The following is a 21161-nucleotide window of genomic DNA, read 5'->3' on the forward strand; positions in this document are numbered from 1 at the left end:
CCTTAAATCCCAATATTTTTAAATGCCAAAATGCTTTACCATACATAGACACAATAAAATCACTTTGGTGTGTAGGCAGATCATGCTTAAATTGGTTTTCCACAGCACAGACAAATGTTACAGATATATTAGTTGAGGACAATATTGATTATAGCTCTGGCATTATTCTGCAGAAACCTAAACAACATTCTTCACTGTAAAAGTATGACAAATCAAGTTGTCAAACTACATCATTCAGAAGCAGTCACTGCTGGGGCAGAAGTTTCTGGCATAACTCAGTGTTACGACCAAATGTTGCTTAATATAACCTGACATATTGTAAAGAGAAAACCCAGAACTTTCTTTATCCAGAATCAGCTGGTACAACACTATCTCCTGGCTCCCCAAAAGTGCGTATTAGTAGCTGCTGGTGTACAGCAGACATGGTGCCAAAACCTGACCATCAGCCAGGTCCTTTTCCTTTGAGCTTATTTTCAGAAGGTTCTTGCTTGTTGATAATAAACTTGCTTTAGTTCAAACTACTAGAATTTCTGAAATATTCCAGAAACATCTGTGTAGGTAAGTCTAGTTCAAACCGCAGTGGTAATCTGCGTCAGTCCTAGGTCGTTGGACTCTTCTCTCCCTTGAGGACAGTAAGACGACATTTCCACGACTAGTCATACAGGTTTGTTTGTCCCATCTGCTTCCCCAATATAAGCCGGGTCTTGCACGGTGTTTCGGACTCTGCTGGTGCTCTGCCTGTCCATCCTCATCTTAAAGGGGAAGCAGAAGTCCTTGAAACATCTCTTGAAGTTTTCATCCAAAAAAGCATAAAGGATTGGATTGAGGCTGCTGTTGGTGTAACCCAAAGCAATACAGAAGTAATAGCTGGATATAGCAGCAGTACTGTGGGACACATCCCCTAACGCTTCAACCAGCACAAAGATGTGAATAGGAGTCCAACAGATAACAAAAACTGCCACAACCACAAGAACCAACCTGGTGATGCGGCGCAGGTTTCGATCTTTTTCTCGAGACCCTGAGAGAAGCCGTACGCTTTTAAGACGCAGGATCATCAGAGTATAGCAAACAATTATAATGAGAACTGGGATAACAAATGCAAAGACAAAGACACAGATTTTCATGAAGATGTCCCACCACACGTAGTCTCTGTCTGGAAACTGCAAGGAGCATTCAGTGCTAGCAGTATCTAGGAATGAAAGAAGCAAGAAGAAAATTGCTTTATTAGATATTCTAAACAATGTAATTATCATAGCATAAGCTAGGAAGAGTGATTATCATGTAATGTGATACTAACAAATGGAGTTATCATTAAATCACTCCAGTGAAGGCTTTCAATTACCATTGAAACTGGTTTTATGTAGCTGTCTCTAGAAACTACTTAAAGAGATAGGGGCTTTTTAAAATGCATAACATTGTATAAAATTTGTTTCCCATGGGAGGATCTAAAAATGCAGAGTACAAAACCAAAAATTTTTAAAGACATTTCCATTTGAATCTCACTGAGATTTAAAGCCAGAATGAGTACCCTGTTCAATAGAGTAAAATCTCATCATTATTATCAAACTACATATGTTTTTGTCTGTGGGCAGAGACAGATTTTTGGTATCATGAATGGTGGGAGCCGAATGAGGTTTTGATCGTAGGAAGATTTTGCCAATAGATGATAATTGTGTAATAATCTTTTCCCACATGCCTTCTCCAGTGCAAATGGAATACACATAAGTGCTTGCATTCAGAAAAAACTTATTTCCTGGCAACAGCTTCTTTTCAGTTTAATAGAAGCAAATAAAATATTTATGTGCGCAGAGTCAAATGGAAGCTGCTTTTTTTACAGATCATGTCATTGAAAATTCAGCCTGTGCAGAGACTGCAGGATCTGGGCCACTGACACCAGCCCACTCCCTTTCTGATTGCCCATGTCAGGATTCAGAGTTGCAGGCTGTCACTTGATTTTATGTCCCAGAAATACTCCATGTGACAGGAGGCTGCTAAGGAATGAAATATTTGAGGTTTCATTTGCTGACCTCACTGGAGCCTTCCAGCATATAAACCATATGGAAAACCAAGAAGCAAGATAAATGGCAAGGCAAGAGAAAGGATGAACTTACAACTACTATCAGCAGTTAAACTCTACTGAAGACAAGTCAAGGTAACACAGGGATTTTTCACTCTGAATTGTAGCTTAGATTTTATCCTCTTGAGCACTGCATTACGCTTGGATTTTTTTCATTTTCACTACTGAATTTGTCATTCCTTTACAAGTTATTATGTATTGACTTTTATTGAATCAGACCTAAGAGGAGAATGATTCAATATACTCTTGCACATCACTTTTTCATATCTGTCTCTAGCAGAACTAGTCAGAAAATTTCCATCAAGCCATATTTCCCTGCTATTGAAATGCTTCACAAATCAAGATGATATTGCAGAGAATTTGTTTTGAAAAACAGCTAGGGGGGAAGTTATCATTATGGCATCATACAGACATTTCCACAGTTAGGTATCAGAAAGCTGTTACTGGGTGATACTGAATACTAAAACATTCAAATAAAAAAGTTGAAATCAAAGCTAAATATTTTGAGGTTTTATTTTAAACAACATAACAACTAATGGATGATTCTGAAAGCTGAAAAGTGAAAAGACCTATTTTTCAAGCCTGATGGAGGATGCTAAGCTAGCAGCACAAGTATGACTTAGGGTCTTGACAGTCAGTCAACTTTTCTAAATCCTTTGTCATCTAGGTTTCCATAAGTGTAGTTGCTTTTACTTAATTTTGTTCTAGAAATGTCAACAACCACCTTCAAAGCAGTTTTCACATTGATTATTACTGTTATTTATAGTAGATCATGGCCTAACAGCAGCAATAAAATCAGGATGCGGCTATAATACCTAGACTAGTAAAGCTGCATCCAGATGTGCAGTTCTGGATAGAAGTGGGGTGTGATGGGGGATGATTGCTCTGGACCACATCCAGCTACTCACTGAAACTCCATCCCAGAGGAAACTGCCTCTTCAGATTGGCTGACGTAATTTTATATATTTATCAAAATAATTAGGTCACGCTTGCTACATTTTAATATAATTTGTAGTTGGCAGTGGTATTTTAGAATTCCAAATTATCAAAAACAAATTTAATGATTGTCTTACATCTCATTACAGTTTACTTTCTATGGAAAATCTTATTCTAAATTCATTAATATTCACGTGTTTCCCTTGATATATAGATAATGCTATGAATTGTATCAAACCCATTTACATTTTCCCCATTTACAACAGGCAAGCAATCAGCAAAGAAAGATCCTTGTCATAATGCACAATATCATAATAAGTTTCAGAAACTTTGGAAGAAAATAAAATCCAATTTATATTTTATTCTTGTTGCCTGAAAAGATGCAGAACTAAATACAGCATCACAAACCGAGTACTTAAGATTTCACACTTACCTTTTCCACTCTGAAAGCCAAATATTCCAAATATATTGATATATTTAAGGAAAAATACTGCATTCTAGATGGTATTTTAGTGTAAATAAATTTTAAAATGTGTTTGATAAGCTACCATTTAAGATAAATCTTCATCTTGACATAGGAAATATATTTCTGTTAGATACATTATTAATTATGTCACCTTCAGGCATTCATACTCCTGTGTACTCAGCTGGAGTCTTCATGCTATTTCTGGGAATACTGATAGTACCTCTAATTTATTATTTTATTTTTTTTTAGTGAAAAATTCTTCAGCAAGAAAGACTCCACTAAGGCCAGAGAGGGAATATTCACACAGATGTAAAATTTATTCTGCAGGGAACATGTATCCAGAAGGACACCACTGGGAGCAATTCTGTAGTGTGAGAACAAAAGGGACTAACTGGGCATGGGGTGGGAACTTTAAATATGATCACTTCCCATTTGATGTTCAGTTGTTGTTTAAATCTGAATCCAACAGAGGCCCTGTAGCATAAAAACAACAACTATTTTGACCAATATAACACAAAGTTTCAGTCCTGAGCTCCAGCTGTCAGGCAAAGGGAGGATCCTTGCTTTTCCCCTTCAGCATTCATCAGCACAATTCATGAACACACCAGACAAGATAATTGGCAGTAAATGCTCAAGAGACACCTTAGATCAGACAAGCAGGGCTGAACAGTAGGGGCTGACAGGCATTTGCCAATCATTTCCAACTTCGTTTGGCCCAGCTGAGTCACGTATTACTAGCCTCTGTTCCAGGAGAGAAAAAAAAGACTGCCTGCCACGTGGTGCGGAAAAGGCATTTAATCATTGCTGGCCTCAGAGCAGCCGCTTGATCTAAATGGGATGCTTACAGGGAATGAAAGTAATATTCTGCTAGTTAAGCATGCTCCAACAAAACACCTGACTGAGGCAATGTCCCATGGCCTTCAAGATCTCATACATAGTGAAACAATCACTCTTCCCAAATGAAGAAGAAGAATGCCTGGAAGTGTATGTTTCCGGAGCTAGACATTGTTTGATAGGGCCTGTCAAAACTTTACTGGGGAGAAGAGTTACAGCACTGCAGACCAGGTCACTTGATCTCCCAAAGGGCTGAAAGAAGAGTTTCCAGAGGACTCTCCTGTCACCTACCCACCAGAACACCAACAGCAAGAACAAAATCTATACAACTTCAGCCAAATCAATCAGCCCTTGAGCACCTGTTACTGAAATGTTTTGTTTGTTTTGATCTATGCCAAACAGTTTAATACACAGCTTTTATTGTCTCTGCCAGATAAAACAGTGTCCTTATGTAAAGTTTACCATTGCTCTTGGGAGGAGTGAAACCTTTCTAAGAGAAAAGGTTGTTAATTCAGGAACTTAGTAATCATTCTTCCAAAGACACATCTCAGACAAGACTACCACCAAATAAACATGCATGTCTTGTATTTTATCGAGCCATCCATAACAGATGGCCCCAACACAAGGGCATCATTAGAGGCCTCCAGCCTTTTGAAGACACTGAGGTGCTCTTGCACCACAGTCATGCTTGTGGGTCTGAAGTATATGTGTGTGAGAATGCTTCTCCCCTTTCCTTCTCAAGGAGGATTTCAAAATAAGATTAACTCCATAGCAGGGCAGTTTTGGTAATGCACCACTAGTCATAAGGGCTAAATCTGCAGTCCTTCACAGATTATAAATTTCAAGCAGAGCCTACAGGTGGTCTCTATACAGATCTCATCGACTTCATGTTCTTATAGTTGCTTCCCTGCCATGGTCTGCATTCCCAGTTACTCTGCTGATCCTTATTTTCAGCCTTTCCAAGTCTGCATGTACATCCCCATCCCTTCTAAATAAGAATTTGAGATACTGTCATTTTCATAGAATTTAGATTCAGTTTCTTTCTCCAGCTACTGACTTTTTTCTTTTCTTCACCACACCTTCAAGTTCTGTGAAATGGCTGCTGGTAATAAGCTCCCAAGTCTTAATACTAATGATAGTTTTAATATTAATACTAATGGCAAGCAACCTAGTTTCTGCTTTTGGAAATTCAGCAGAATTACTCTCACAACAGCTACAAAAAAACACCTTAAGCCCACACTTCAAGTTTCATCCGAAATTGATCTTTGGTCTGTCCATTGTGAGCAAATTCCTGATTATTTTCCGCTGGTGCCTGCTACTAGTTTTTGATGGCCTCATTCTAACATGGCCAATGCTTCAAAGTGCATTTTGTTCTTTTAGTTGGCAAAGGTATCTGAGCTTAAATGATTAATATGTCATACTGTAATGTTCCACAATATATTTCAAAATGTCAGAAATTTAGATGTAATTTTTGAACCAAGGAACGTGGATGAGCATGCTGAGCATGCACAGATTATTGAAAAAGGAATCAGTAGGGTTTAGTCAATATTCCAAGTTACATTTTATGTCATTTGAGAAACAAAGAGACTCAATTTTGAATGCTCATACTCACCTTCCCTGACTTTGGTACCTCCAAGAACTATCGCAGATATACCAACAGATGAGGACAGTAGCCAGATACAGATGTTGATTATCTTTGCCTTGAGAGGCGTACGGAAGTCCAGAGCCTTCACAGGGTGACACACAGCAATGTATCTATCAACGCTCATCATGGTCAGTGTGAATATGCTAGTAAACATGTTATAATAATCAATGGAAATAACTATTTTACACAGCACATCACCAAAGGGCCAAGAGTTCATCAGGTACTCAGTGCTTTGGAAAGGCATGGTTGTGGTAACTAGCGCATCTGCCATAGCCAGATTGAAAATGTAGATGTTTGTTGCTGTCTTCATCTTTGTGTACCTGAAGAACAAAAAAAGTAAGGCTTTAGCATTTCAAAATATGATTATGCACATTCAGATATGAAACAGTTTATCAGTCAGGCGTTGCCATAGTTGGGGTTTTTTCTGTCATTTCTGATTTATGGCAGAAGTGCACACAAATGCAAGACCCTTGAGATAAAAGTAAACACATTTGACTCAGTCTCTCGGCACTTGCACTAGCAGTTAGAACTATTCACCACAGGCAAAAACAGGTATATGAATACATTTAACCTAATGAAACATGCCTATTTCAATTCTATCTTCTCAAATACTTCTACAAGAAAATATCACAGTTACATTTGCAACTGATCAAAATGTTTTATGTTTCCTTTTCTTATAGCTAACTGTCAGTGATTGCAAGCTTTTTGGGTTTGTTTTGTGGAAGGAACAGTTATCCCATTCTCAGGTAAGAATCCATGATAACTGTTATGTCTGCCAGGCCAGATTGCGTCTTATATGATAGTTGCTCTTCCTTGAATTCACTACAATGACACCAGCTTACACAAATTTTAGTCATTTCCCTTCTTTGCTCCTTCATTTCCAATTTCTCCTCCTTTCTTATCATCAGTTTTTCCCAGCCCTCTATTTTGTGACTGCTAATGTAAAAGATGACTATTGTTTAAGTAGGATACCAAAGTGGGAAGAAATGATCATAGCACTATTTTTTCTGCATCCTTTAATTTCATCAAAATGAAGCACTTGTTTTTCTCCAGCTGGTAAGAACCTCAGCCTACACAGAATAGGATTTTTTTTTTTTGAGACGGCACCCTGCTTTGTTCTGCCCCGATGACTCTCTCGGGGAGCAGCCTGTGCCCTGGGGTGTGGAGGACTGCTTCCAGCCCTGCTGTGGACACAAAGGAGGAAGGAGAGCCTGTCAACACAGGGATATACCTAACTCTTCTTTCTGAAATGCTTCCCTTCATCATTGGTGTTAATATATTATCAGATTCAATAACAGATTTTCTTTTTCAAAATTGTTTCAGCCCTGTATTTTGAATGTGTGCCCAAACTAAAGTGTGCACATATAACACACATAGAAACACATCTAGCTAGATTTTGCTATGTGACATTAATAATTTACAGTGGAAATATAAGATTCAATCAGTTCAGCTAATGAACATGTAGGGTAATGTGTCTTTTTGCCTTTAAAGCTTTGATGTGTAAAATAAAAAATAACACTAAAAAAATTTAAGCAGTGTTGACAAAATGTGCCCAATATGTAAATTAGCTATTAATTAAAATATGGGCAAAAATGTCATTTCATGACCAACAGGAAATGTTAAAAATAGCATTGTTTTTTCTAAAACACTCTAATTATGACTTACTGAGAAAATGAAACCAAACGCTGGTTCAAAGCATAGAAAAGAGAACTGCAAGGGAAAAGAAAGTAAACCCTTCTCACTCAGATACCATACCCAGGCTCGCATCTTGAACAAAGCCATAGCCAGTGGAGCATTAGAAATCTCTGAGAAAAGACAGCCAAAAGGAAGGAGCAACAAAAGCTCTACAGTGCTGGTGTGACCCCCATAGTCCAGATTCCTTCTGCCCTGGTTTGGGCTTCTCCAAGATGAAAGGCAGAGCAAGGAGGCACCTGCCAGTCAGAACTGGGCTTCTGCCCCCCCTCAGATCAATCTCCTTAACAGGCCCTGCCAGCAGGTCACATTATAGCCCGTAAGGCACTGTTCAAACACAAATATGAGAGTATATAGCTAGAAGAAACAAATATAAGACACATTAACCGATTAGGAACTTTCCTTCCAGTAAAAAACAAGCAGCTCCAAGTGCATCTCAGCTGTAAGACTGAACAAAAACTCACTAAACACTCTGATTGCAAATCTGAGCTAAAATGGGCTGATTTCCATTAAATGTCTGAAAAAGAGTAGTCAAAAGGTGATTTTACTTCTACAGACATCACCGATGATATTTGGAATTGTTGTCTTGTTCACATTGAAAAAAAAGACTAAGAAAAGTTGGAAAGGATGCATTAAAAACGCCACAAAAATGAGTGAAAGGACTGGAGAAAATTCTTACTGTGAGTAACTTAAAGAGCTTGACACATTTAGTTTATCAAAAAGAACACCGAGAGATGACTTGATTACAGTGTCTGAAGACCTTCACAGGGAGAAAATAGCAGGTACTGAAGAGCTCTTTCAGACTAGAAAGAAAAGCATAACAAGGACAAATACGTAAAAGTCAAAGCCAGACAAACTCAGCTTAGAAACAATGACGGATCTTTCCTAACAGCTAAGGTGATTATTGGGAACAAATTACACAAGAAAGGAGTAATTTTTCCATCTTTTGATGTCTCCAAATCAATGTCTGCTGCTTTGCAAAGGGTGTGCTTTACTCAAATACAACTTACTAGACTCAATACAGGAAGAGTTAAATGAAATGCAATGGCCTGTGATAAGCAGAGGTGAAGTAACTAATAGTTCTTCTGAATCATTACTTCTGTAGATCTTTAAAAACTTCCCCAAGGGTTTGGACACAGAACATTTGTTTCACATATAAAAGAATTAGTCTGGTTTTGTTCCTTAAAGAAAATCAGAAAAGTAGTGAAAAATAACTGAGAGGATTTTATTAGCCTTGAAAATTCAAACATCTGAAAATTTTTATATCATCTGGCAATTCCTGTTCCTTGCAACTTTAATTCAATAGTTTTCTGTGTGTGAGACTGTGACCATATACACCATATTTTCCCAGTACACCTTTACCTTCTCCCACAGCCTTCCAGTGGCAGAATAGGAAAGACCCTCTGTAAAATAGAACTAGTTTTTTAGGTCACTTCAAAATTCAAATTTTTGAAGCTGCAAGATAAAGCATGTTCTCTGTGTATGTACTGCTTATGTTATACATGTAAAGTGAGCAGTTTTCATTTTTTGGACTATGCAGCACATGCACATATAAGAAAATTGCTTTTTCTCACTACTATTGGTCCAACAGGAAGGATATCTTGTCATTCACAGGTAGTAAGAAATACAGAGTCATCCCAGCATCAGCATTTAGACAACTTTCAATGTAACCAAATCAAAGCTGAATATCGGGAGTGACAATATAATGGGGAAAAGAAAAATCCACAGTGTGCCATTCGTCCCATAAAGCTCTGTGAAAGATTTGGCTCATTTCAGGCACACATGCACATGTAACAATCCCAGCTTTGATAACCTGACCTGGTGTGCATCTAGTGCTTCCCTACAGCTCACCAGCCTGGCAGTCCCATGACTAGTTGGCGTTGCCCAAATCTACCCCAGACCACAGATGCCTCCTTGAAAGACTCACTCTGAGCTAGAATAGGCACCTGACCCCTTCTCTGCCAGACTTTGAACAAGAAGGCAGGAGACCAATAAATATTGCTCCAGTAAATACTTTATTACATTTAGGCAACCAGTTCTCCCAGGCACTGCAGAGGGATCCTGCGTACCTAACTCAGGGATGAAGGGTGCACTGGTTCACCTCAGCAATGCTAAGTCCAAGCATGTTTTACTGACGCAACCTTAAAACTCATTGATCTCACACTAGTAATGTAAAGAGCTTGCTTGATTACTTTCACCTAAAAGCACCAGCCTCTGTGTAAATGAGATGTTGGCCTTGAAAGTTGTTAGGCAATATAGATTAAATCATACATTCATTTAGAGTTCATAAAATTCAGAAATGGCTTTGAGAATCTTGACTCAAACATCCAAACTCCTTTCAATGTTTTTAATTAAACACCTAAAAATTATTAAATGCCTACGTGCTTCTGAAGATATGTGCTTGCAGGCTTAATCAAAAGGCCAGTTAAAGTAATGGAGTGACTGCTGCTGTCAGACACTTTGAAGTGGACCCTGACAGAGTCTTAACTCGAACACGAAGATGAGGGATTTAACTGCTTTTCTACAACTCATTCTATTGTACCAAAATACAGGAGGCAATATTTCACATGGTTTCAGGTTTTTCCCACCATACCCTCCATTCACCCAAATCTGCACTTGAACAAGGTCAAAATAGTGATCGAGTAAGGGAATCTTGTCTTCCTTTGCAAAATTAAAACTATTGATCAAATACCTGAATTTCATTTAAGGAGAAAATATTGCTATCTATCTGCTTTAATTAGTCTAGCAGAACAGATAAGGGAAACCTGGACATAACTACAGCACAGATGGCATAGTGGTAATTAATGACAAACATTTTCTTAGTGTCTTTGAGATATAACTTTCAAAGACCATTAAAGTATTTGTAAACCATTGTTGTATAAACTGTTCATGGGAAACCCCGTGTCTAGAAAATGGTTTGTTAAATACTGGGATTTCATAAGAAGGTGACAACTTTTCTAATCCTACATGAGAATGAAAGGTCCGTCTCTTAAATCAGGTGCTAGACGCTAATTTCAAGAAGCAGAAAAACCTCTGATGATTTAAGCTGTTTGGTGGATCTCAAGACGGCTTCTCAAGCTATAAGCAGGTCTCAAGCCTCTGTAGAAATCAAATAAATGGAAGATATATGGAAACTCTGCAGAAAAATAGTCAAAATGAACAATAAAGGTTTGGTTTGGATGTATTTTTTTGATGGATATATGATGAGAGTTTTTAAGGAGCAAGTTTTAAATGATGTCTACTTATGTGTCAAAAGTAAAATTCTCAAAATTATCACAGTTTAGGCTAAGTCCACTCCAAAAGTGGAAAGTTCTTTGAGACTGACCCTCAGAAAATTTCCCCCATTTCTCAGTTGACTCATCATTACTGTACTTTTCCTTCTGGAGTAGAATTTAATTTGCACATTTTTTTAAGACAGTAAATAGGAAGAAGTCACACCTCCAGCCTAAGCTTATCAATGAAATTGTGGTAACAAAAGAAGGAAGCATGCTATTAAGGAGTTGGTATGCTTTCAGAAAAAAATCAAAATGCATTACTAAATCTGCTAGTAGAGCCCCTTAAAGTTATTAGCTCAAGCAGAGAAGAGGAGTGTGATTCTAAAGTACACAGTAACATTAGTAAAGTTAATAAAAGCTGAGAAGGAGGCTCTGGTCAATTTTTTTTTCATGTAACTGTAATAGGCTGAAATGTTCCCTGCAGTATGAAATGAGGGATGGGGAGGGGAGCAAGACTAACATATATACTACAACATTTTCTAGTAGCAGAGTGAAAGTACAAAAGCATGAAATACAATGAGGTATAACAAACATATTTTTGGCAGATACCTGAGTCAATGAATGAAAATGAAAGCTAAAGCACATCTAAAAGCAAACTGCAAAAACACCTATCAGCAGGATGCAGGCTCTGTTCCACTAGGTTCCTCTGAATGAAGCACATGGAGATCAAGCAGCTGAAAAGCTTAGTCAGGAAAGCTCTAAATCTTAAGGCAATAATATTCAGGGCACACTCAATATCATAATGCATCAGAACAGGGGATGGAAATAAAAATATATAAAAAAACAACCCAGGAGGATCTATTCCAAACACATACCATGTCAAAAGGATGGCTCAGCTATCTTTTGGATCTTCAATAAAAAAGGCTTACGCCAATATGAAACTAGGATTAAGGTCATTTAAGGAATGTAAAAATCAATGTACTGCAGTTTCCATGTTCATATTGGGTTATATGTTATTATCACATATTGAATGACAGCCAGAATTTAGCAGTAGACAGGACCTTAAACAAAGGCAAACGTTACTGCACACATTTAAAGGTTGCCTGTCTTTAACATCAAAATTGTTAGGAGCCTGCAAAAAATTGTACATTGCCTACAAAATAGTATCCTGAAGTGGAATTCTCTTTATTAATAAGCACCTCTACGTACCTGTCTTTAAGCAGCTTAAAGGAGAAAAGCATGATCTTGTCTTTTATTCTCCCCTCAGGGAGCATAATCTACCTGAATGTCAGAAGGTATCATTAAAAAAATCCTTACAATTTACCACTACCATTACTTCTCTGAACTAGCTATAAACTGACCCTGAACAAGACCTTGCAGATTTAGATTAGATGTGGAAGTTTTCCTTCCTGAACTAAAGAACCAGCTTCTGAATTAGAGAAGTTCAAGTCTACATATATCCTGGTCAAAATAAAGAAAAATTCACCCTACTTAACAAAAATGAACTATTTTTCTTCCTTCTATAATAAGGACTTTTAATATTTTTGTGTGCGCTTAAGAGCCTCTCTTTGAAGAAATATGCTTAATGTTAGAAACAGAAATATTGCAAAATTTTTGCTTCCATGATTTTGGTAGGACAGCTCAGAGAAATGTCAAGGTGCTGTGATTTATTGTGGCTTAAACTGAAATAGTGAGGATGCAGAATTTTACAAAATCAGTACTGTATCTAAATACCAGTATGTCTAATATTATTATTAGAGAGCCCAGACAATTAGCTTAGACTGTGTACCTGATTTTTTGACCTCTATTGGTAAGTAAGATGAATCTAGACCTTGTCAAGCAGCTGACCCTGTCTCTTGAGAGACTTTATGCTGCTGCAGATGTTTTCCAGTGACCAGTCATGCTACAGGGAGTTCGCAGGGTGTTACACAGCCCATTTTAATCCTTCTTGCCACAGGTGCATTGCCCTGGGAGTGCTGAGTATCTGTCTCTGGTAACATCCACCTTTCCCATTGTTCTTATCTCTTGGAAGGATTTTTTTTTCATGAAGGACATGAGCTCCCATAGCAGAGCAAAGTGTTTCCTATGTGTTTGTGGGAGAGAGAAGTGATTAGGACAGAGATTGCCTGGCAAAGAGAACAAATTTCATTGCTCAAGAGGACAGGGATAGCTGCTCCAGCAAAAGGTTTTTCAGGGTCTTACTTTCCTTGTTATTCTTTGGAGAGGCTCTGATCTCCATAGATAGGTATGTATGCAGAAGTTGGTTGGAAGCAGCCAAATGTTATTGAATGTTTGCTTCCTCTAGATGTTTCTGCAGGAGAGAAATAAGGAAAGAATTCAGGAATCTCTTATTTCACGCAGGGGTCTTGGGGTGTGAGTATCACTCTTGTTCTCAAAACAAGGCACCTGGTCTCCACTTTGCCACAGGGATGAATAATAACTGCCGCTGCTGGGACTGTTTTATAGGACAACTACACACTTGGATGTGTGGAGACCTGAATCTCTGGTCAGCACTCCTGTAATAAAGTTGAATGGGAGACAGGGGACCTCACTCTATAACAAGTATAGGATTATGAAGTAAGGCAACAAACACATATATCAGTAGTGAGCCAGCTCAGGGAAAAGTCATCAGTCCCTCTTAGGAGGCAGCTGAGAGGCTTTCTTTGGACTCTACCCATTCGTCTGTTTTCCTCACCTGCCTCAGAGAAGCCCACAGCACAGGACAACTAAACACACACATTCCCAAAGGAGATGATTCAAGTGAAATGCGGGAAACTTTAAGACACAGTACACTGAACAGCACAGCTGGTAGCTTCCATGGTGAAAATATTCTTCTTCTCCTGCACACTTTAACAAATCAGTCATTGTGAAAGACATGTCTAACAGTAAGTCCTGATACTGTCCGTCAGCCAGCATCATGGTAAAAAAACTTTTCTGAGTGTGAACACTAAATGAACGTTGAATAGCTTGTCTGAACTAATCCTACCATGCAGGTTCTCACCTGTCACTACTCAAGGAGGCTTCTCCCAGTCACCCACAGTAGCCACAGTGGCTAGGCTACCTACAATGCAGTGGGAAATGGATTTAGCTATATCTGCAGTCAGCAAATATAAAATCCTCTGTCTTCCAGGTGCAGTGTAGCTAAGTTTGGGAACCCTAGATATTGACTCATAATGCACTGATGAATGGTACCAAATTTTGGAGCAGAGGAACAGTCAGGCAGAGCACTGTGTGTTGCATAGGTGGATTGGTAGGAGGAATGGAGAAAACAGAAAGGTCCTTTACACTTTCTTGCCATGTATTAGTGGAAACTCATGCACTGAAGAAAATTGTGTTAGGCTCTCATACTCAGGCAGAGAAGATAGAGGTTTCATTGTAAATAATGTCCAAAACTGAAAATAGCAAACTGCCTAGAATTAATTTTCACTTCCCTAGGGATTAGAAGGTGAATCTAATGAGAGCTGAGCCCTCTGGCTTCAGGAGAAATAAATATTTCAAATATGATACACAGGCTAGCATGCAAACTTCCCAGTAGGAGTATGGAAATGCTGCACACCTTTACATATTCTTTATTTATATCCTTTTTACATTTTGCAGAATACCGGTATGGTCAGACACTCTTCTTTCCATGTACTCATTCCATCTGTACACACCCCTTCCCCACAGCTAATTCAGTTTGTGCACTCATGCCTGTCTATAGACAGAATGACATTCACATTGCCATTTCCTTATGCCTCAGACTCCACACAAGAGAATAACAATAAACAAAGTACAAAGTCTTCCTTGAGGAGAAGAGCACAGAGTGCATACTTGGCAAGAATTACCTGATTTTTACAGATGGGAGGACCAAAACAGAGACATGAAGTAAACTTCCTAGAAGTAGAGTTTATCAAAGTTTTTCTGGATGTTTTTTCCTTTAGAAAGCAATATGTAACTGAAATCAAAGCTCTCCTTGGGATCTCAACTGTTTCAGAGAATTTAACTTAAGGGACAAACTAATCACTGTTTGAATAGACAGTGAGAGTAGGTAAGCCAGAAAGATTATCCTCCCTTGCTCTTAGTGCATCTTGGGCCATCCAAATCACCAAGTTAAGAATTTCCTGCCACAACACCCTTTCAGCAAATTCAAAATCCTCTCTCAGATAAAATGAAATGAAGTGTCCCCACTCTTCCCTCACTCTGTCCTCTTCACCAGAAGGGCTTAGCCAGCCTGCCCTCCCCAACAGCATCTCCCCGCTGTGCTCCCTCCCCGTGCTTTGTCCAGGAGCATGAGCTTCCCCACCACTCTCCTGGCTGAGGACAGGCAAGCTATCTCAAGCTTTCTGCCTTGCCAGCAGCCAAACTGGAAAGTTCTTGTAAGTTTTCACTTTGCCAGTTCAAAAGGGCTCCCTGTAATTTGTCTTGCTTCCAGATACTGATTCCAGTTATGCCTTTCTCTGAAGTAAATGACTACCTGGCTGCTAGCCCAGCAGAAGTGTCTGGATAGACACCAAATTACTTTTCAGAAGCCAAACAGATTACTCACTATAAGCTATAGCTTCTCTCTAATACTGTCTCTAGTAAATATTCCTTCCAAGCCTTTCTTCTGCTCTCTTGGCTTTCTCAGTATCAGCTCTTCTTATCATGGCATCGTACTGGAAACTCATGTTGAGTTTCTTGTCAGCTTATAAACCCCAGGTATCACCTAGTCATTGCCTAGCAGGGCATTAAAAGTATTAGAAACATTCAAATTTTGTTTAAATGTGCTGTGCTTGTCAAACTAGCAATACCATTTTATAGACCTGTCTTCTTCCATGTTTCCTGTTACCCTGGTCTTTGTGACATCTGTAAAAGCTGTTGGTAATGTTCAAAAATGACCAAAAATGACCAAAATTACCACCATCAGTGAGGTAAGGCCAGATGCTCTTTGAGGTCCTGTGATGAATCACTATCAATCCATTTGATACCTCTGTACTGATAATAGTAAGGTATCTGATGTCTGATCGGTTAAAAAAAGGTAAAAAGCCATAAACTTCACAAAGTATAGTGCAGCTCGGCCTTTACTTTTAGCAGCCAAACCCCTGATTTCATAAAAAAGAATGAAATCATACCAACTGCAAATAGTAGGGAACAGGTAATTCAGTTAGGTTGACTCTTCTAGAGCTTCATTTTTCATTTCAGAACAATATTCTTTCCAAATATAATTTAATACAATTAGAATGATAATTTAAAGCAAATTAACAAGTAATCTTCTGATGTTATCAAAATCTGTTATTGATTTAAACCAATACATTGAATCAATTTCATTTTTGTATACTTTTTTTTATATATATATATATTTTCATTCTTGTTTGGAATGAATGATGGAGATTTAAAAACAATCTGGAAAGGACTCAATTTTATAGGGCATTTCTTAACAAACTCTTCCTGTTACATAAGATGCCAGTCGGTTTGATGACTATAAGAACAAAACTGTATTACTAGTTATATTTTTTCTTCAACATTACACTAAGCAGAGGAATACAAGCTTTCTCTTTTCCCTTAGGAATCAATCTACATATCTGTGACACAGCCTCTTGTTAAAACTGTTTTTGAATGTAGAAAATTACTCAGTTCATTGGAAGCTTGAAAGACAATTTTAAAAGAAATACGGGATTGGCTATTTAGGATCCTGGTGATAGCAGCTGCTTTCAGTAAATGACTTCAGGAACAGTGAAAGTAAGGCACATACATAGAAAAAGTGAATCTGGAGTGGGTAAGAGACAGCACCTCCCAGAGTTTTTACTAGAGTATATTTATGGTTTTGATAAGGGGAAATCCATAGTTAAAATTGTAATTTTAGTCAGGAGACTTTTCTTCCCCTCTAGCTGCCACAAGAAAGCATCATTTTCTTTAAAGCCAGCATTAAATTTTAGAGAAATAAAGTCAGGAGGGAGAAGGAAGAGAGGAAAAAGACATTTTGCTTCCAAGGACAAGTAATTTTATTTGTCAAATTCAGCCAACTATTTCACCTCCAGAAATATCTTCTAAGACCTCAGAGGTAAAACTAATCTCAGAAGAAAAGGTTTGGGTTTGAGATAGATTCTGGTCATGCCAAGACACACATGGCTGTATAACTTTACTCAGGTCAGGTCAGATAACTTCACCTGGTTTCTACAAACCCATTTCACGCCTCCTTTCCTCCTCTGTCGGGGGAAGACTGCACTTCCCACGTAGTATCTGTATTTCCCACCAGTGCAAGAGGCAACGTGATGCCTTCTTTCTCTCTTGCTCCCTCCCCAGGAAAAGCAGCAGCCACAGGAGAGCGTTACGTCCCGTGTGCCACGGCTCGGCGTGAGTGGGGCACTGTCAGCCCAGCTGCTGGCCTGACCAAGACAAAGTGTTGAGCCTGGTAGTAAAACCAAGAGAAGAATCCAGGTCTCCTGAGACATGGTTTAACAGGCTGTGCTGCCACCACTGTACTAAAGTACCATTCCCACTCAGCCTTCAACACAAAATCTGTTTACAGGAGCTGTATCAAACTTAGCTACTTTTCTCTCAGGAGCTTGTACACGTGCCATTCTCCTGTTATTTTTCCCTCTGAGGGAATTCTGAGGGGGTTTTGCCTCTCAGCAGAAACACACCCCACCACACCTGAAGGAGATTTTGGACACCCAGCACTTTGCACGCAGGCTGCTGAGATACTGGTCTCCATGAGCTTCTTCAGCAGCCCATGTAGAGAAGTAGCAAAACTGCCCCTGTTGGCATATTAAAGCAAGGAATAGGCTGAAGCCTGCCTACACTACAGCTTATGGCTGAATTTGAGCCTGTTTCTAAGTCATCTCAAGACTATTTGGAGTCTCCTGAATCTACCACAGCATTGACATTTCAGCAGTTTCACTGGAAGTCTCAGAACAAAAGAGGTCTTGTGTGTGTCACCCAAAAGATGACCCATTGTCAGCCCTGAAGTGGTCAGGCAGTTGGATTAGATGATCATTGTAGGTCCCTTCCAACTGAACTATTCTAACAATATCAGGTGTTGTTGAAAAGAGCAAAGGGAGGAGGAGCTGGGCCTGCATTGCCCACTAGTCTAGAGGGGGTTAGGAGGAGAAGAACAGATCTGGGATTCAGAGAGATAAGAAACAGCAATGAGGGGCCTCACACAAACCCTGTGTTCAGCTGGAGGGTAAAGAAGAACCACAGTCTGTCCCCATCTTGCTTTAGAGTTGTGGCAGCTGGACGAGAGGCAACGCAGGATGGCTGGAGAACACGATCCCCCTCTCCCTTGCCACCTTCTTTCCCAAACTTCACACAGACCTTGGCTTTCCACACGCTGCAGGCTACATTTTTCAATGGGTCATGAAAAACCCATCTTGAGATGCAGTCATGCAGAGAATGGATGTGAGGGAAAGAGAGAGGGAGATGAGAGGTTGGACAAAAATGAAAAAACACACCTCTTGCATGAACATTTGGAATGTTTCAAAATCGTAAGAAATATTTGAAACTGTAGGTGTGTGTATACATGCACTTTAGCTAATGATTCTGGTAGTGTTTAAAGCATTTGCCACAGAGAAAACATAGGTGAGGGGGATACTGAAAAAAGGAAGAAAAAAAAAATAGGTGTTTTGTCATACTTATTTTTTTGATCATGTAATCAAGAGATAGACCAAGAGGAAACTGAAGCAAAAGACTAATGTAGGAACTGGTAGGATAGCGTTCCATAGCTAGCTAGGCCCTCACAAAAATAATCTTAGGAGGGCAAGAGAAGGAAAGAAAAAAGGAAATACATATGCACCGGTATAATCCATATATGCTAACTTTTAGGGCTCTGGCTAAGTTTGAATTTATTTCCACTGCCCAGGACAGACTATTGCTGTGAGTGACCGATGGCTTAGAAAATCTCTGCCTTTACAGCTGTGTGTGTGTCAAGTATGGAGTCTCTCTTCTTGCAAGATAAATACAAAAAGAAATGAAATCTCTAGTCTGAATGGGCATAGAGGGCTATAAAAATTACAGCATCACAAAGCTGGAGCAAACCATCTTCTCCACATTGATCACAGGCATCTTTATTTCTTGCACTGACTATTAAAGGGGATTTATTTCCATTTTTCAAGAGTATTGTCCTGGTTATAATTCATCTTTCATAAAGTACCTCATCAACAACTTCACCGCCTCTAGTTAACTTCCCCAGTATCAAGTCTGCCAGTTACTTCACCATTCTGCAATTGCTTGACCCTTACCATGCACACTTTGCTAACAAGATCCCTTCCAAAACCTCCCTTTTTCTTTCTGTATAGAAGCTGATTTAATTTGAGCAATGAATACTCCACAATTATATTTTTTCAGAATTTTTTGCAGGATTCAAATGGACTGTGAAGCAGGAGGCCAAAAAGTTGCATGATTTCAGTCCCCTTGGTTGCTCATTATGGCCCTGTCGATCTGTACTGTCCACGTATTTTTATAACTTGCAAAAGGAAAGGACAAAAAGAGAGAGAAATCATAGTGCGAGCTGAAATGCACACCAATACACAAGTGTAAGTACAAGTGTAAGTATGGGTGCATTTCACCAATAGTAAATAACTAACACAGATACACAGCTTTCTCCTGTTTCCTGAAAAACATTAGGACAAGTGGACCTCTCTCAGCATCTGCTTTGCTTTTTCCAAGCCAACACCAACAACTGGAGTTAAACACCACTAGACAGAGAAACAACATCCCTTGCTTTACATTAAGCATTTCCACATATTTTTATCATTTCTTTTTTTTTTTCCACCTTCTTAAACAGCCACTAGGTGACAAGGCAGCGATGTATCAGTGTCCACACAACTAGACGCATAAGCCATCCCTCCGGGACAGCTCACGGGGGGAAAAAGCTGCCTTGCAGAAGTTTCTTTCTTCCACTTGAGCTTTCCCCAGGACGCGAGCAGCCTCTCATCCCTAGAGGGCACCCGCTGAACGCAGCTCCGGGGCACAAAGCGCCTTTCCCGCAGGCTGCAGGATTTCTCACTTTTAACCAGCTTCTGCCTTTTGTCTCTAACTGCACATCCAGGCAAACCGCTGTGACTGAAAAGGTTTGGGTCATTCCAGTTGCTTTTTCCAGCTCCTCATATATGCACACCCAGAGAGCTTCCATAAACTACCCCCTCCCCGCCCCTGCCAAATTTAGGGATGGCTGTTCGCACCTCTTCCAACAGGCAGTCCAAAGCCCCTTACCTTATGATGACAAACATGACCAGAGAGTTTCCCACCAAGCCGACGACGAAGACCACCGAGTAGACCGCAGTGATGATGATGGGGATGGCGGGGGAGATGCTGGTGTGGTTGTGCTGGGCGTCCCCGAAGGCCCCGGTGGCATTGCCGTCGTAGTCCGCCCAGCCCAGGAGCCAGCTGCTGCTGGTGCTGGGGGGACGACAGGGCCCCGGGGAGCAGGTAGAGTCCAGCTTCTCCCGGAAAATCTGTACGGGGGCATCCATAGGGGCACAGCCCCCACGGGCAGGAGGGAGACGGGGAGGAGAGTGCAGACAGCAGGAGGCAAGTACGCTGGAAAGAGGCAAGAGAGGGACAGAAACAGAAGTGCTATCACAGCCACCAGACATTAAGACCTCTGAAATTTGTACGTGTTAAGGGGAGCTCTGCTGCGATGGGAACTGTAATTTGCTAAGCAGAGATTTAAGCAAACCACATTCATATTAAATAATCACAGGTTTTACATCTCGCTATGTGATGGGTAAGTGCTGCTCCTCCAGGTGCACAAGGAAAGTTTTCCTCCACTTTCAGAGATTGCACAGAGAAACAAATCAGATGGGAAACAGCTCAGATCCACCCCCACACTTTAACCCTGTCTCTCCCGTCCTCCATATTTTAAGTCAAACTGTATCCTAATGACAGGGGCTCCTTACTGCCTAAGCTCTGCTATAAAAGGGGGGAAAGAGAAGCCCACCACCTCTCTGCACATTTGCTTTGACATCCTGCCCTGAGTTATTTTTTTCCCGATCCCATACCTGCTTTCAGAGAAGAGACACATTAATGACACAAAATACCTCTTGCAGTACGGGAAAAGGAGTGGAGTCGTCAAACAGATGTTCTCCCAGGAAAAGAAAAAAAAATATAAAGCAGCTCCGCTTGGCTCCTGGAAGTACCACCGACCTTCTAGGACTTTTGAATCTAAGGCACCTGCGCCTTCGGAGAGATGTGCTGGCAGCTGAGCCGATTCCAGGGCATGAGCTGCAACGTGGTAGCAGCCGCTGCTGCTGTTCCAGCTCCCACCACTTCGCCTTTTCCCTCTCAGGCTCCCTCTGCCTCCCTCTCCCTCTGCCAGGGCTCCAGCAGCACTCTGCA

The 21161-nt window shown here is 40.0% G+C and overlaps 1 protein-coding gene across 1 annotated transcript; it reads right to left on the minus strand.

The window, feature by feature from the left end:
- Positions 1 to 415: 415 nt before the first annotated feature.
- OPRK1 (opioid receptor kappa 1) lies at positions 416 to 20296 on the minus strand. The gene is made up of 3 exons (XM_075024320.1): positions 20037 to 20296; positions 5926 to 6278; positions 416 to 1189 (listed from the first exon to the last, which is right to left on the minus strand). Exons 1-3 carry the CDS (start codon positions 20294 to 20296, stop codon positions 657 to 659), a joined length of 1146 nt encoding a protein of 381 aa, XP_074880421.1. The 3' UTR covers positions 416 to 656.
- Between the last annotated feature and the right edge of the window lie 865 nt (positions 20297 to 21161).

Source organism: Buteo buteo, chromosome 3 (genome assembly GCF_964188355.1).
Source record: "Buteo buteo chromosome 3, bButBut1.hap1.1, whole genome shotgun sequence".
NCBI classification, from domain to species: Eukaryota; Metazoa; Chordata; class Aves; order Accipitriformes; family Accipitridae; genus Buteo; species Buteo buteo.